Source organism: Sorex fumeus, unplaced genomic scaffold, assembly GCF_029834395.1.
Source record: "Sorex fumeus unplaced genomic scaffold, SorFum_2.1 ptg000058l, whole genome shotgun sequence".
NCBI classification, from domain to species: Eukaryota; Metazoa; Chordata; class Mammalia; order Eulipotyphla; family Soricidae; genus Sorex; species Sorex fumeus.
The window spans coordinates 729,426-746,888 of NW_026606115.1; the positions used below are offsets into that span (position 1 = coordinate 729,426).

Sequence of the window (17,463 nt, forward strand, 5' to 3'; positions counted from 1 at the left end):
TATATGGTCTCCCAAGCCTACCAGGATTGAACCCTGAGCACAGAGCCAAGAGTAAGTTTTGAGCACCGTGGAAAGTGACCCCCCAAACCAAAAAAATTAATTAAAAAAATTAAGTCACACACGTGGACTGACTGCTCACTTGTTTTGACATTGTATGTATCATTACCATCTCATTATGCAGCAGGGGGTGTACATTAACAGGTATTTTAGGCTTTGAGGGGGAGAAAAATGAATTGGGGTCAGGGTTCTGTACTGTGAATATGCTCCAGTGATTGGTTGGAACGGATTTTCCAATGTCCTCTCTATCAGGAAATAATATCAGGAGGTAACCTTGGTTACCTCAAGGTTACCTTGTTTTGAGTCTCAGTGCCTTTTTCCTTTAGCCATATGAAATCTCCACTTAATTTCCTTTTTTTTTGGTTTTGGTCTTGGTGTTTTCAAGAGTTGGGTGTTTGGGGTTCACTCCATGTGGTGGTGAGGGATCAAATCTGGGCCTCTTGCGTGGAAATTCTGTGCTCCAACCCTTTGGGCCATCTTCCCGGACCACTCTTTTTGTTCCTTAAAGTAGTTTTCCACATTGCCTCTTCTAAAAGAGGTCAGTAGGAGCTGGGGAACTGTTAAATGAGCCAGGTTTTCAAAGAGGTTGAAAGCAAGGTGACCAACTGTACAGGGGGTGATGAGCCCTGGGAGAGATGGAGGACTCCTTCATCCGTAGATACTAGAGCTTTACAGGGAAGGGTTGATTCCCCCCTTTATTGAATCCACAAGATACATAGTTACAGAGTTGTTCATGATAGGGTTTTAGTCATACAATATCTCTACATCCATTCCTTCACCAGAGTACATTTCCTGCAACCAGTGTTCCCAATTTCCCTCCTACTTCCCAGCCTGCCTTTCTCTGTGTGTGTCTCTCTCTTTCTCACTCTATCACCCCCACTCTTTCCTTTTTTCCCTTTTAGGCACTGTGATTTGCAATTCTGTTACTGAAAGAATATCATGCTTATCACTTTACCTCCTTTGAACACCCAGTTGTGGTCTAGAGTGATCATTTCCAACCATCACTGTTTTAGCTTAGTGAGGAAGGGTTGATTTAAAAAAAAAAACTTAATTTGGCGAGGGGTTGGAGAGAAGATAGAACACCGTTGAGGGGTTGTTGAGGGGTTGGAAGGAAGATAGAAGACCGGGTTAGGTGCTTTGTCTTAAAAATAAAAAAACACATCTCTTTGGGGCCAGAGAGTTGTCTCCATGCTTAGGGATCACTCTTGGTGGTTCTCAGGGAACCCTGCATGGTGTTGGGGATCAAACCTGGGTCAGCCTCATAAAAGATAAGTGCTTTAATCTCTGAACTATCTACTCAACCCTATTATTATTATTATTAAGGCTTTAGGCCCCACTTCAGCTAGTTTGGTGCTTGGGGACTATGCAATGCCAGGTATAATGGAGCCCAGGGCTCCCTCATGCAAACCATGTGTCCAGAACCTTGAGCCACCTCTTTGGCTATATTTTATATTTGGCTTGTTGTTTAAGAGATCTCTCAGTGACACTCAGTTTGGCAATGCAGACCTGATGGTTCAATGCTTGTTCCAGTAGTGCTGGGCACCACCAGGGTTATAACTGGTGGTAATGGTATGGGGGTGGGGGACAGTTGGTGCTGGGATCGAACTCAGGGTTTCAAGCATACAAGGCATGAGCTTCAGCTTGTTTTGTTATTTTTGTTTTGGGATCACACCCAGCAGTGCTCAGAGCTTTCTCTTGGCTCAGAGATTACTCCTGTTGTGGCACCAGAGTCACTCTGGGGTACTGGGGATTGAACCCAAGCTGACCACATGCAAGGCAAGCCAACCTACTCACTCACTGCACCAGGTATCTGGCTCCAGCTTTTTAAGTCTTCTCCCTGGTCCTGATTCTGTTTTTGAAGTGAAAGATTAAAGCAGGAAATTGGAATAGTGGGAGCCTGGTGGTCTCAGTTCGCTTGGTACAGTTGTAGGTAAGGTGATCTCACAAGAGTAAGGGGTTCATGAATAGATTTTGGAACTTGAGGAAAATAGTGAACATTTGAATGGCCAATTGAAGCCAGTGAAAGGAGCCACTCAAGACCAAGGAAGATTTCCAGATTGTTCTGAAGCAGAGAGTGCCACATATCTTTGGCCTAACTGCACACTTTTTTAGAAAAAAAATTACTAGGTAGGGCTGCAGAGATAGTACAGAGGTTAAGGTCAACCCCTGGCTGATCCCTGACACCAAACATGGTGCCCTGAACACCATCAGGTGTGGCCCTGGAGCTTCCAGCAACCACCTGGGTTGGCCCAGGTAATCGCTGGAACCTCAGGGGCTGAGCAGCATCACATCCTTGCATTGAACTTTGGGTCCAGTTTGAGTTCAGGACTTGAGCTGCACCACTCTCGCTTTGAGCTCTGAGTCCAGTTGGCTCACCATAAAAACACTGATTCGTGGTGGGAGAGTCAGAGAGAGAATAAAGGGATAGGTGCTTGCCTTGCACACAGATGCTCTGTGTTTGATCACCAGCACCCGGTATGGTCCCCCAGCCCCGCCCTGAGTGATTACTGAACACAGAGCCAGAAGTAAGCCCTAAGCACCACAACGTGTGGCCCCCAAACAAATAAAACAAAAACCTAAACTACTGATTCTGGAGCTGGAGAATAGAACAGGATTTAAGACCCTTGTCTTGCATGTGGGTGATCAATCCCTGGCCCTGCATGGTACTATCACATGTGGAGATTCCCAAGCACAGAGATAGGTGTAACCCCTGAACACCATCCAGTGTGGTAAAAACTCCGGAAATCCTGAAAATCAGGCATCCCCTGAAACTATTCTGATCCCAGAGGTCTCGGTTGGGAGTCTGCATTGCTTTCTTTCAGGTGGGAGGGGTTGGGCCACATCCTGTGGTGCCAAGGCATCATCCTGGCTCTGGGAGTGACCCCTGGTGGTACTCTATTTTTTTCTTTTTTTGGGTCACACTCGACGAGTAACAGGGTTTACTCCTGGCTCTGCACTCAGGAATTACTCCTGGTGATGCTCAGGGGACCATATGGGATGCTGGGAATTGAACCCGGGTTAGCCGCATGCAAGGCAAATGCCCTACCCCCTGTGCTATCTCTCCAGCCCCCCACCCCAGTAGTACTCTTGAGGATGGCACCAGTGGCACTTGCACTGCAAAGCAAGAGCCCTAACCCAAGTACTGTCTCTTCCCTAAGTCTGTATTTCTAACTGGTGCACAGGTGGTCTTTGTGTTCCTGGTTGGTCTCAGGACTGAACTCTGGCAGTGGCACACATAAACACAGTTGTTTATCGTGGTACAGGGGTTTCAGGGATCTGTGGAAAGGTTTCTGTAGAACTTCAGGAGGATAAATTCACAGAGAATGGAGCAGAGGCTAGAGGAAAGGAGGGGCAAGATGAGATGAGAGAGTCACTGAGTTGTTGACCCCCTGACTACGGGATCATGGCTTTGATGTCTGACATGGTGTCAGCATGTCAACATGGTGGCTGTGAGCAGACTTTGTAGATTCACAACAGGGGAACCTCTGATGACCATGTTTGCCTGGGAGAGGAAGGAGACTTTGATGATTCATTTAGAGGTGTATTGGAAGAAGGACAGGAGGAAGCTGACAAGTAACTGGGGAGGGAAGGAATAGCCCCCATTAGGGATAAAGTGTAAGTCATCTTTAGATTGACAAGATAAGACGGTGGGCCAGAGTGATGATAGTAAAGAGAGTAGTTCCAAGCCCCAGTGGGAGTGATTCCTGAGTCCAGAGCCAGGAGTACGCTCTGAGCACTGCTGGGTGTGGCCCCAAACCTTTTCTTAAAAAGATGGTCCAGGATGGGACCTCAGATGCTGGCCAAGAATTCAAGCTAAGGAGAGAGAGGAAGTATTGTAGACAGAGGAAATGGTGTCAGTATAGACATGTCAGAAAGGAACTGACGGATTATCAAGGAAAGTCATCATATATATATATACACATATATATACATATATATGCTCAATATATGTCATAAAGTGAGAAATAAAATAAAAAAACTAAAACTAAAAGAAACCTACATTCAAATCGAATGAATGGTTATCAGAAGAAAAGGGTTGAGAAAATCTGGTGAAAGGGTCAATTGTTTGATAAAAAATAGAAATTTGTTGGTGAACTTTATTAGTATACACATGTTGACTTTCAGTCGTACACACCTCAAACTTAAACAGTGTGACAATGCAACGTTATTTCAATATTTTTATTTTTTTTTGTTTTGGAGGGGGTCATACCTGGCAGTGTTACTGGTTCTCTGATCAGGGGTCACTTCCTAGCAGAGCTTGGGGGACCATATATAGCACCAGGGATTGAGCTGGGATCAGCCACCTGAAAGGCAAGCACCTTAACTCTTTTTTACCACTCTGGCATCTCAATTTAAAAGTTTTTAAGCTCTCATTGAGAGATAAAATAATTCTTTTTCTATAATATGACTATTTCGAAAAACCCAAGGTAATCAACTGAAAGTAATTATAATAAAAATGTTGAGTAAAGTAGCAAAATTCAAAATAAAAATGCAGAAAGCTGTGGACTTCTGATCAACCAACAATAACCAATTAGAAAACAATGGGACGGCAGAGCCTATGATACCTTCCATTGTCTGCCCTCGCTGCCTTTCTCCTTTCATCTCTTATTATTCTTTTTTGTTTATTAAGGTGTTATTCATGTAACATAAAATTAACTAGCTTGAAGTGAACAATTCAGGGACATTTTAATGCATTCACAATGTTGTACCTCCAACAACTATTTTCAACACCTCAGAATGAAAACCCATAAACATTCCCCTCCTCTTCAACCCTTGGTAATTACTCTTTTTTCTGTCTCTGTAACTATTCTAGGTAGCTCTCATAAGTGGAATCATGCAATACTTGTCCTTTTATGTCTGGCTATTATAAACTTACGGTGTTTTTTATTTTTTTGCTTCTGGGTCACAGCAGGTGATACAGAGTGATATACAATATTTAAGACAACAGGAATTACCCTTGACGGTGCTCAAGGGACCAAATGGGATGCCGGTGATCGAACCCGGGTCGCCCACATGCAAGGCAAACACCCCACCCGCTGTGCTATTATGTCAGCCCCAAACTTCCAGTGTTTTTAAGGTTTATTTGGGTGATTTATTTTAAGGTTTATTTTTATCAGGTTTCTCTTCTCTTTAATGGCTTATTAATATTCAGTTATATGAATCCTCCATTGTCTTGTTATTCTGAATTTTGTTTATCCTTTCCCAGGTTGATGGACATCTGTGTTGTTTCCACCATTTGGCAATCATGGATAGTTATTATTATCATTGTTGTTATTACGGTGACTAGTTCACTGTTTTTCCTTCATTCACTAACACCAAGCCCTCTTGCCATTCTTCCCAAACTCTTCATTTGTCAAACTCATTTCTGCCTCAGGACCATCATATTTATCTGAAATGTTCTTCTGCCAGGTTTCTCTAAGGCTCTCTCATTGTCATTCCTGCATCTTAAAATGTTACATTCTCAGCGAAGCCTTCCCTGATCACTGTATTTAAAGTAGCTAAACCCTCAGTCACTGTAATTTTGTGTCATTATACTGTTTTATTGTTTTCACAGTACACATCACTATGTGAAATGAGTAAAAGGCATGGTCTAGCCAGGGGTTGTTTTGTGCCTTTGGTCTCTTTAGCAATCTAGTGAGGCCTACGGACTTGTTCTCAGAATAACATTTTAAATCCCCCAAATGCCACAGTGATACCAAAAATACAGTTACCAAGTTATTTTGAAATGGCAACTTGGTGGTCCACATGCCTTTCTGTTAATTCCTAAAATAGCAGGATCTATCTGCAGGTCTAATGATTATCATAATTCTGAAGCTGTGCTGAGTCTAAAATGCTACATTGCAATATTTGAGACAACTGCAATAGGAAACAAAAATGTATGATGGGCCAGAGAGATAGTGCCTGGCATGTGGCCAACCCTGCTTCTATCTCTGGCACCAGATGGTCCCCTTAGGCATTACCAGGTGTAGCTCTGATGGCCATCAAATACAACTGGAGCAGCTCTGGAGATCCCCGGCACCACAGGGCCTGAGAATGCTCCTTGGGCCTTTGCATTGAGTTGCTGGCCTTGTTGGCCAAGAATCATCAGGAGTGGCCCCTAGATATGAAGAACACTGCTTGGAGATCTCCCAAAATATATCGATGATTTCTATTGGTTATGAAATAACTGTTAATGCTCAAATTACTGTTAGGGCCAAGAGATAGCCTTGAGGTAAAGGCACTTTCTTTGCATATGGCTGACCCTGGTTTAACTCCTAATACCACATGGTCCTCCAAGTACTGCTGGGGGTTCATCTTGAGCACACAGAGCTGTGAGTAGCCCTGAGTACCACTGTGTACAGCCCTAACACCCCCTTGCAAAAACAACTTTAGATTGTTCTTGAAGAAATTGCTAAATTTCGGTTAGAGTTTAGTGAGAAAGATGTACTTTTTCCTATTCCTAATCAAGTTCATAGATCGTACAGATTCTCTCTACAGAAACCTTGGTGGTCTTTGAACCTCAGGTTAAGAGCTACCCTGCGGGACACTGATAACTGGTGGTGGATATGGATTTGGAACACTGAATTCCCGAACCACTGTTATTAAAAGCTTTATAAACCACAGTGCCTGTCACTGTCACTGTCACTGTCCTCCCGTTGTTCATCGATTTACTCCAGCGGACCCAGTAACATTGTGAGACTTGTTACTGTGTTTGGCATATTGAATACGTCAGGGGTAGCTTGCTAGGCTTTGCAGTGCAGGCAAGATACTCTCAGTAGCTTGCCGGGTTCTCTGAGAGAGGCGGAGGAATCGAACTCGGGTCGACCGGCTCAGATACATGCAAGGCAAACGCACTACCTGCTGTGCTATTGCTCCAGCCTACCATAGTGCCTAAGTAAGATAAATTAACAAAAGAAACAAGGAACCAGAGGGATAGTATAGAGGTAAAGAACTTGCCAGGCATGTGAACAACCAGGTTAGATCCCCAGCACCCCAATATGGTCTCCCAAACACCACCAGGGATGATTCCTGGGCATAGAGCCAGGAGTAAGCCTTGAACACTGCTGGATGTGGACCAAAAGCCTAAATAAATAAATTGATTAAATAAATGTGAAAAAACCTTTCTGCCTTGAATCCTCAGATGATGGCTTAGTGGATTTGGGGGCCAGATCTAGCAGTGCTCAATGGCTCTTCCATGCTCTGTGCTCAGGAATCCATGGCCGTGCTTGGGGGACTGGCTGTGGTGCTGGAGATTTGAACCAGGGTTTGTGAGATGCAAGCCAGATAGATGCTTTTAACCCCTGTACTATTTCTTGGGTGTGCTTTTCACTTTTCAATTAATTAATTGGTTTTTGTGGCCACATTTGTCTGCTTGGGAGTTACTCCTGGCTATGTGCTCAGGGACACATTTGGTAGTTCTCAGGGGCTACACTCCAGGCTCTGTGTTCAGGGATCTCTACTGACCATTCTTAGTAACCATATGTGGCGCTGGGGACTGAACAAGTGTCACCCATGTACAAGAGTCCTTAAGTCCTGTACTATCCTCTCTTTGGCCCCAAATATTTTCCTGGGGTCTGGGAACTCACCTAGTGGTACTCTTGGCTTATTTCTGGATCTGAGCTCAGGTATCACTCATGGCCAGGCTCTGGAGACCATATGGGTGCCAGGGATAAAATTAGGTTGACCACATGCAAGTTACGCTCCCTACCCACTGTATTATCTCAGCAGACCAAAATATATTGATAATTTCTATTTGTAATGAAATAACTATTACTGCTAAAATTACCGTAGGGGCCAAGAGATATAATGAGGCAAAAGACACTTTCTTTGCATGTGTCTGACCCTGGTTCAGTTCTCAGTACCACAAATACTCTAAAGCACTGCTGGGATTCTGTCCTGAGATAGGAACTGTGAGTATCTCCTGAGTTACACTGAAGCGTGGAGACATAGCCAGTGCCTTACCCCGGTGCTATCTCTCAGCCCCACTTTTCTATTTTTAGTCACTTGTGGTGCTTGGGATTGAACCAGGATCAGTAGCCTGAAGGCAAGCACCTTAACCCCTATACTATCTATCTCTTCAGCCCCGCTTTTAAAAAATAATTAGAAACAAATTTTTTTCGTTTGGAGACCACACCCAGCTATACTCAGGGCTTCCTCCTTCCTAGCTCTGTGCTCAGGGATCACTCTTGGTGGTTTTTGGGCACTATTTACAGTGCAGGGGATCAAGCTGGGGTGACTGTATACAAGGCAGGTGTACTATCTCCTCCCAACCAATAAATAACATTTAAGGGACTGGATTGATAGCACAGCGGGTAGGGCGTTTGCCTTGCACGCGACCGACCTGGGTTCGATTCTCAGTATCCCATATGGTCCCCCGAGCACCGCCAGGAGTGATTCCTGAGTGAAGAGCCAGGAGTAACTCCTGTGCATCACCGGGTGTGACCCAAAAAGCTATATATATATTTTTTTTTAAAGAAAAGGAAAGCCAGAACCCAGGGCAAGTGTGAGGATGTAAATTTAATCTTTTAATCTCCTGGTGTTTTGCTTGTGATAAGGGGATCCTGACCCACAATCCAGGATCCCCCACAAGGAAAATTTTTTTTTATTTTTATTTTTTTATTAGTGAAACACCATGAGGTACAGTTATAGACTTATAAATTTTTGTGCTTGGGTTTCAGTTATAAAATGATCAAGTACCCATCCCTCCACCAGTGCCCATCCTCCACCACCACGGGTCCCATGGTGGAGGAAAAAATTTTAAAGGAAAAAAAATAGAACTGCTGCTCTTAAAAGTGAAAGATAAATAGTAATGAGGAGGAGGAACAAGCTAGATTGGATTGGGGCTTTTGTAAGTCATAGGCGAGATTAGAGGAAAAGCAGGGAATAATGAGCTAGCGGGGGCCAGAGAGACAAGACAGTGAGTATGTCATTTGCCTTGCCTAAAGTGGATCTGGGTTTGAGCCTTGGCACCACTTATACCACCCCTTTCCATCCCCCCCACCCCCAGCCTGCCAGAAGTGATCTCTGAGCACTGTCAGGTGCGGTCCAAATCAAATAAACAAAAAGTGGTAGAGGAGAGCGGTTGTCTCTATCCTCTCTTGGAGTTTGGGGGTGGGAGATGTTGAAGCTTCCAGTATAGAAGGCTAGGTAGAAAACTCCATCTTTGTGGAACACTTAAGTATTGCTTAGAGAACCAACACCCTTCCTTCCTTCCTTCCTTCCTTCCTTCCTTCCTTCCTTCCTTCCTTCCTTTCTTCCTTCCCTCCCTCCCTCCCTCCCTCCCTCCCTCCCTCCCTCCCTCCCCCCTTCCTTCCTTCCTTCCTTCCTTCCTTCCTTCCTTCCTTCCTTCCTTCCTGTTTTTGAGTGACACATGCCAGTGTTCAGGGTTTACTTCTCCTCCCAAACAAACTTCATTTAAACACCATGGTGTACAAAGTTGTTCATGATGGTTTGTTATGGGAACTTAGTTTTCCAGTACCAATCCCACCACCACTGTCACTTCCCTTCACTACTGTCTCCATTTCCCAGTCACCTCTCAAGCCTGCCCACAATATTTTATTTTATAGTGCTTGTTACCCATAAACCCATGCAAGTCTCACAATGGAGACATTACTGGTGCCTGCTCGAGCAAATTGATGAAAAACGGGAGGACAGTGCTACAGTGCTGCCCATAAACAACTAAAAGAATGGTCAAAAATATTTCCTTAGAAGAAAATCAGTGAAAATTGTATCTCGTCATGCAGATATTAAGTCCTTGTCTGAGGGATTACTAAGTTGTTGCTACCAAATTAAATTCCTGTTTTAATGTTTTTGTTGTCGAGATTGGTTGGCTTCTACATCATACCTCGTCCAATTTGGTGTGCTACTACTGGATTGTCAGTTTTGAAGCTTTTGGAGATTTCGTGCAGCCGTGAATGCAACTGCATACTCCAGAAATTCCAGAGTTTTTAACTGGTCAGTCCAGCTGGAGTTAAATTTTTTGATGGCTAAGTTTACATATGGCAAAGGTGGTTCATGGTCATGATTTCCAGGGCTTCCAGAAGTACAAGATTGTGTGGGGAGGTAGCCCATCTCAAAGGAGTTTTCAGCCACAGGAACCCATGTACCTGAGGTTTCTGCACAGTTAAGTTCACTATGATACTCAGTAGTCCTAAGCAGTGGAATCTATCCTGGGGCATGGTGGGAGTTTTGGGGTGTGGAAACCCCAGGGTTTTGTTTGGGCAGACACTGGCCCGCACTCCTCCAAGTATGCCTCAGGTGTCTCAGCCATTTAGGGGTGTCTGGGAAGTTTTTGCAGCTAGTTGATCTCTTGGCTGATAAAGATGAGCTTACATGATGGTAGAGGTGGTTCATAGCTCAAGGCTTACTTCTAGCTCTGCATTCAGGGATCACTCCTGGCAGTTCTCGAGAATCCTATAGCAGGGATTGAACTCCAGTCCATCACAAGCACGGAATGTGCCCTACCGACTTTACTATCACTTGAGCCTGGAAATGACACATTTTAAGAGGATTTTGCCTAAAGGATTTTTGGACCACTGACGGGAATCTGATAAACACAGCAGAGTGGATGGTGAGGGGGGTACACCATGGGAAGACAGTCATTGGGAATGGGGTGAGGAGTGCTGCACAGACCTGTGTGTGGAACCTTTACTATATTCCAGATACATGCAGGACACAGAGGCTGGAAAAGGATGGAAACCTCAATGAATGGACCTGAGAGATAGATTATTCTTGGCAAGCAGGAGAATTGGGTTCGATTCTGTTCGACCCATGGTTAACTGAGTAACAGCAGGAGTGATCCCTAAGTACAGAGCAAGGAGTAGTTCCCAAGCACCACCAGTGCTTCGCCCTGTTCCCCAGCAAAAAAATGGAGCCAGTAAGATAGTATAGGGGTTAAGGCACGTGCATGAATCCAACTGTGGTTCGAGGGACCAGGGAGTTAGTACAGTGGGTAGGGCATTTGCTTTGCACGCAGCCAAACCAGGTTCAAACCCGTCATCCCATATGGTCCCACAAGCATGGCCAGGAGTGATTCCTGAGTGCTGAGCTAGGAGAAAACCCTGAGCACTACCCAATGTGACTGAAAAACAAAAACAGAAACAAAAAACTCTGGTTTAATCCCCAGCACTGCAGAGGTTGCCAGAACCCCACAAGAAGTGCTCCCTGAGCACAGAGCCAGGAGTAATCCCTGACCACATCTGGTTGTGGCTTAACCCTGCCCCCACAAAGAAATGAAACAACAATGAAGTACACCTTGAAGATAAATCAATATCAGTTCTCTTGGTCAATTGGCAGTTTGGCAGGTCTAATGCATCTCTACAGAGCCAGAGACAGCTACAAAAAGGATAGGTTCAGAGGCAAGGACAAACCTCCAAATTAAGTGATCTTTTTTTCTCCTCTGATGCCTTTAAGAGAGCCAGGAAAAAAATTAATGTTACATAACGGTGAAAAGAAAAGAAAGCAGTGTCAGGATCAGATCATTCAAGTCATCAAACAAGTCACCAGAAAATCAGTGGGCTAAGCTGAAGGAATGTGCTCCATTTCCCCTCTTCATTCTTTAAGAACTTTCAAAAAAACTTTATGGGTTCAACCCAGCAATGCTCACGGGTTACTCCTGGCTCTGTGTTCAGTAATTATTACTGGCGTTACATGGGGGACTTCATGGGATACAGGGGGATCTAACCCAGGTCTGGAACATGCAAGGCAAGTGCCCTAGCCACTGTATTATCTCTCCACCTGTCTTTGCCAACGTTTTAAGGCTCTTTGCCAACGTTTTAAGGCTCTTTGCAACAAAGAGATTCTTTGATGCTCTTAACTCTCAAAACAGTCTTTGCCTTGGGGCTGGAGCAATGGTAGAGAAGATAAGGCACTTGCCTTACATGTGGCCAACCCAGGTTTGATTCCTAGCACCCCATATGGTCCCCCAAGCCTGCCAGAACTGATCTGAACTCATAGTCAGGATTCAGACCTGAGCATTGCCAGTGCGTCCCCGCAAACACCAGAAAATAAATAAAAAAGAACAGTCTTTTCAGTCTTTGTTTCAGAGGCATGAAAAGAAGACCAAAAAGGTTCTATTAGTATAAATGTGGGTTTTTGTTTTGTTTTGTTTTGTTTTGCAGCGGCAGAGCTACCTGGTACCTAGAACTGCCAGTGCTCAGAATCTAGACTTCTGTGATTCTTTTCAAAGCTTTTTTCCCTTTATCTATGAGATGCATCTTTCCAAAAGGCTCAGGCTGGGAAGTGTTCCTCCTTTGATGATCTTCTTTTATGGCAATGCTCTGCAGGCTCTCTTGTGGGGTCAGATCATGGATCTCTTCCACCTACTGGGAGGAAGCACGGGATGGACAGACAGGGAGAGAACAGAGGCAGGGTTGAAGCTCAGCTGACCTAGTTAAGCAGAGAGAGGATGCAGAAAGAGTCTGTGAGGAAAGAGATTTTGAGCACAAAAAAAGAGCAGAGGAGAGTGGCTGTTATTCAAGAAGGCCTGTCAAGAAGCTGGACTGATAGTACAGTGGGTAGGGTGTTTTCCTTGCACACAGCTGACCGGGGTTTGATCCCTAGCACCCCATACTGTCTGCTGAGCACTAAGGCAGGAGTAAGCCCTGAGTGCAGAGCCAGCAAGAAGTCCTGAGTACTGCCGGTATGGCTCCCATAAAACCAAAACCAAAAACAAAGTCAAACAAGAAAGATAGCTCAGTGAGCTGAACCCATCCTGGAGGCCTGGCTTCCATCTTGTGTACTGCATGCTCCCAGAGCACCCAAAACAAAATACTCTTTTCCTTGAAAGGCCTAGCAAGATGTGAAGGCTATGAAGAAAAACTTTGCATATAACCAGCTTTTGCTTGTGGAGTGTGTGTGTGTGTGTGTGTGTGTGTGTGTGTGTGTGTGTATTGCTGGGGATGGCTCAAGGATTACATCCTTGCCAAAGATGCATCCATGCCAAACATGAAACAAGCATCTGCCCCCTGCCTTTGCATCATTATTATTTAAATTTGATTTGAGGCACTGTGATTTGTAGAACTATAGGTAAAGGTAAAGGTAAAGGCCCTCCCGTTGATCGTCGATTTGCTCGAGCGTGCCCAGTAACCAGTAACGTCTCCATTGGAGACTTTGTTGTTACTGTGTCTGGCATATCGAATACTCTCGGTAGCTTGCCGGGCTCTCCGAGAGGGGCGCAGGAATCGAACTTGGGTCGGCCATGTTGGCCGCTTGTAAGGCGAACGCCCTACCGCTGTGCTATCACTCCAGCCCTGTAGAACTATAACTAATAGAGATTCATGCATAACACGTTTCATCACCACACCTTCCCCCGGAGTGTCTACTTCCGTCCACCATTATCTCAGTGTCCCCCTTCTCATCCTATTTCCCCTTCCTTCCCTTGTGGTCTGCTTCATACTGAAACCCAATTCTCGGTTTCTTTTGCCTTTGGGTATTTATTATCCCCCTACTATGTTTCTTTATTTCCCACATATGAGAGAGATCATATTTTGGGGAGGGGAGAGGTTGATCAAACCGGGCAATGCTCAAGAATTACTCTTGGCTCTGCTCTCAGGAATCACTTCTGGGATGCAGAGGATAAAATCTGGGTTGACTGCATGCAAACTGAGCGCTCTACCCACTGGGCTATCTCTCTGGCCCAAAAATATTATCAATATTATTATTACTTGCTCAGCCGGGCCAGCCACACGCAAGGCAAACACCCTACCGCTGTGCTAAGTGACAGTGATTATTACTTGTCTGTTTGTTCTGGGGCTATACCGCCAGTGCTTAGGGACTACTTCCAGCCCTGTGGTCAGGGTGAGTATGGGACTATGCGGTGCTGTGCATCCAGCCCTTTGAGCCATCTCCTGGCTTAGTATCATGATTTTTTTTAAATACTAAGGCCACACCCAGCAGTGCTCAGGCCTTCCTGCTGTACTATTGTGCTAGTCACACCCCCCAGCATCATGATTTTTCTTGCCTGTTTTTGGATCATACCTGACAGTGCTCAGAAGTCAGTCCTGGTAGGGCTCAGCTGATCCTGTAGGATGCCAGGAGTTAAACCTGAATCTGCTGCATGCAATGCAAGCACTCTACCCACTGTACTATCTCTCCAGCCTCAGCATAATTTTTTTATGCTCCTGGAAGAAGCATAGAAGATCAGACCTTGGGGTAAATTTCCAATGGCTTGCTGAAGTGATTCATCAATTGGATCCCTGACATCCAGGGAGTACAAGCCTAGGGTGAGAGAGAGAAATCAACTTTCCAACCCTAAGGGGCACCAAAAGGCACGTTGGGCTCTTGTGGGGAACTAGAATATGGCCCCCCTTGATGAGGATTAGATGGAAGAATACAGGTGGAGAGGAAGAGGAGTCAGATTTGAGTTGGGGCATCTTAAAAGGGACTGTCTGGTGTGGGAGAGATAGTACAGTGGGTAAGGTGTTTGTTTTGCACATGGCCAACCTGGGTTCAATATGTGGCATCCCATATGGTCTCCCAAGCACCGCCAGGAGTGATTCCTGAGTGTAGAGACAGGAGTAACCCCTGAGCATTGTCAGATTATGAGACGCCCCCCCAAAATAAAAAGGGGTGTCTGAAAATTGTAGCTTTCAATTGTTCCATCCTTCTTCCTTCCTTTCCCCTTTAGCTACAAGCCCATTGTGGAATTCATCGACGCCCAATTCGAGGCTTACCTGCAAGAGGAGCTGAAGATCCGTAGGGTTCTGCATTCCTACCATGACTCCCGCATCCACGCCTGCTTGTACTTCATTGCCCCCACTGGCCACTCCCTGAAGTCGCTGGACCTGGTGACCATGAAGAAGCTGGACAGTAAAGTACGGAGGCAGGGCTGAGGGTGGGCAGGAGGCTGGGTTAGCTGGACTCATGCTTCCTGTTTTCTGGAGCCAAGCAGATGGCAGACTCCAAGCACTGTTTGGTGGTCTTCTCCTCTCTTTCATCCCCCATCCCTTCACAGAGATGGATTGTTGAGCCCTCACCTGCAGCATAGACATGGCAATGTGGTTGCCCATCATGAGTATGGCCTGTTCTTGCTGCCCTGATCCCTCTTGGGAATAAGGGCACAACCAAGCAAGATGGTGGCTTGGATCTAGACACTCCAGTTTTGGCAATGGAGAGGCAATGGAAAAATGGTTTCTTTCTTTTAACTGGAGAGGCCTAGGTTTTTTGTTGTTGTCGTTTTTGAACCACATCCAGCAATGCGCAGGGCTTACTTCTGGCTTGGGAATTATTCCTGATGGTGTTCCATATGGAATGCTGGAGATTGAATCTGGGTTGGTTGCATACAAAGCTTCCAGTACCTGCTGAACTATCACTATAGCCCATGCCTCTCCCTCCCCCTGTGCCCAAATAAACTTTTACCCATAATAGAGATTGGAGCAGTTGTTCACTTTTTCTAGCAGGGAGGGCCATCCTGCCCCACCTCCCCAGTGCTCCTGGTGTTCCAGTGGGTAGATGGGTTTAAGTGTTTAGTAATAGTGCATATTGGTGAGTGGTCATAGTGTACTGACAGCGATGTGGTGATAAGCTAGGAGAACTGCTCTGCCTCTGATCCTCTTAAAAATGACTTAGAGGGATCAGATCTATAGTACAGCAGGTAGAACTCTTGTCTTGCATGTGGTAGAACTGGGTTCCATCCCCAGCATCCCTTGTACTCCCTGAGTACCAGTAGGAGTAATTCCTGAGTGTAGAGCCAGGAGTAGGCCCTGAGTACCGCCAGATGTGGCCAAAAAAGCAAAATGACTTTGAATGGTATATCCCCTCACCTCCAGACATCAAGAGTGGTGCCTCTAAAGTTCAATATTTCGTTGACCTAGCATCAAAGTCCAGTGTGATTTCCAGGTGCTTGAAACAATAAGTGCAAAGGAAATAGCTCCCAGGCCTGCCCTCGGCTTCTCAGAGCTCTGACTGACTGAGTGCCATCCACACTGCATGCTCTGAGTTTGCTGGGAGAGAGAATTATGCCTTCATGGTGAATTCAGATATGCACCATCTCACCCAGACAGGTGCATTTTAGTTTTCTTCTTTTTTGAGAGGGGGGGGTGCATGAAGGGTGCCTCCCAAGTGGTATTTTGGAGGATCAGCCAATTGGGCCTGTGGTTCAACGCAAGGGCCCAAGGATGTGGTGCTGCTTGTTTCTCCAGCAGTGGACTCTGAGGCCTCCAGGTTTCACCTGGTGATGCTCAGGGGATCACATTGCTCAGGCATACAAGTAGGATTGGCTGCATGCAAGGCAAGCACCTTAACCCTTCTGATATCTCTGTGGCCTGCATTTAAAGTTTATATTCTGGTTGTAAACACCTTTACTGTTCTTGTAGTAATTTCCAGGAGAAGGGTTCAAGTGGATTGAACACTGGGAAAATTTTAGTTCCTCTTGCTGTCTGAAATTGGGTATTGTACCTATCTATTTGTTTATTTTGGTTTTGGGTCCACACCAGCGATGTTAAGGGGTTACTCCTGGTTTTGTACTATGAATTATTCTTGGCGGACTCAGGGACCATATCAGATAATGGGGATGAACTTGGGTCTGCTAGATGCAAGACAAGCACATTACCTGCTGTACTATCACTCTGGCCCTGTACCTGCTTTTTTTTGCTTTTTTTGGTCACACCCAGTGTTGCACAGGGGTTACTTCTGCTCTGTACTCAGGAGTTACTCCTGGCGGTGCTCGGGGGACCATATGGGATGCTGAGAATCGAACCCAGGTCAGCCGCATGCAAGGCATATGCCCTACCCGCTATGCTATCACTCCAGCCCCTGTTCCTGCTTTTTAATTGCTTTTTGGGCCACAGCCAGTGATGCTTGGGGTTACTCCTGGAAGTGCTCTGTGGGCCATGTGGGTTGCTTAGTTTGAATCTGGGTTGGTCGTGTGCAAGGCAGCTGCCCGACCCACTGTACTATCTCTCTAGCCCAGTACTCACTTATTTTTCCTGGGTTTTTGAGACACACCCTGTGGTGCCCAGGGTTTACATGCTTATTCTGTACTCGGGGATCACTCTTGGCAGTGCTCAGGGGACCCTGTGTGCTGCTGAGGATCGAGCCAGGCTTAGCCGTACACAAAAGTGCCAACTGCCCTCTGCTATCTTTTTGGCTCTGAATTTATTTTCTGTCCACAGAAATAAGTCAGTGAGAACTTTTTGCAGAAATTTCAAATCAGATCAGCAACTGAAGGGAGTCTTGTTCACTAACACCTCCTCATTGTTTGTTTCTTAAAAGAGGGCCTGGTGTGTGTACCTTCATTGCACCCTGCCTCACTTCCCCACCACAGTTTATGTAGGTCTCTGTCTCTCTCTGACCCTCTCTACATTGGAGGGGAGAGACCAAGTCTTGTTTTGTCAGCCATCAATTCTCAAGTGCCATCTAACTGCTTGGAACCATTTAGGCAGTGGTCTTGGTACTAAGTCATCAGCTAGATCAGGGAGAGGGCCCAAA

General features: G+C 45.5%; 1 protein-coding gene across 2 annotated transcripts in view; it reads left to right on the forward strand.

Moving 5' to 3' along the window:
* The window catches only part of SEPTIN6 (septin 6), a 123,002-nt gene that overhangs the window by 56,475 nt on the left and 49,064 nt on the right, over window positions 1-17,463 (forward strand). For both annotated transcript variants that reach the window (XM_056125730.1, XM_056125729.1), the window contains exon 4: window positions 14,663-14,849. In XM_056125730.1, coding sequence (XP_055981705.1) covers window positions 14,663-14,849 — 187 coding nt within the window. The remainder of the gene's footprint in view (window positions 1-14,662; window positions 14,850-17,463) is intronic.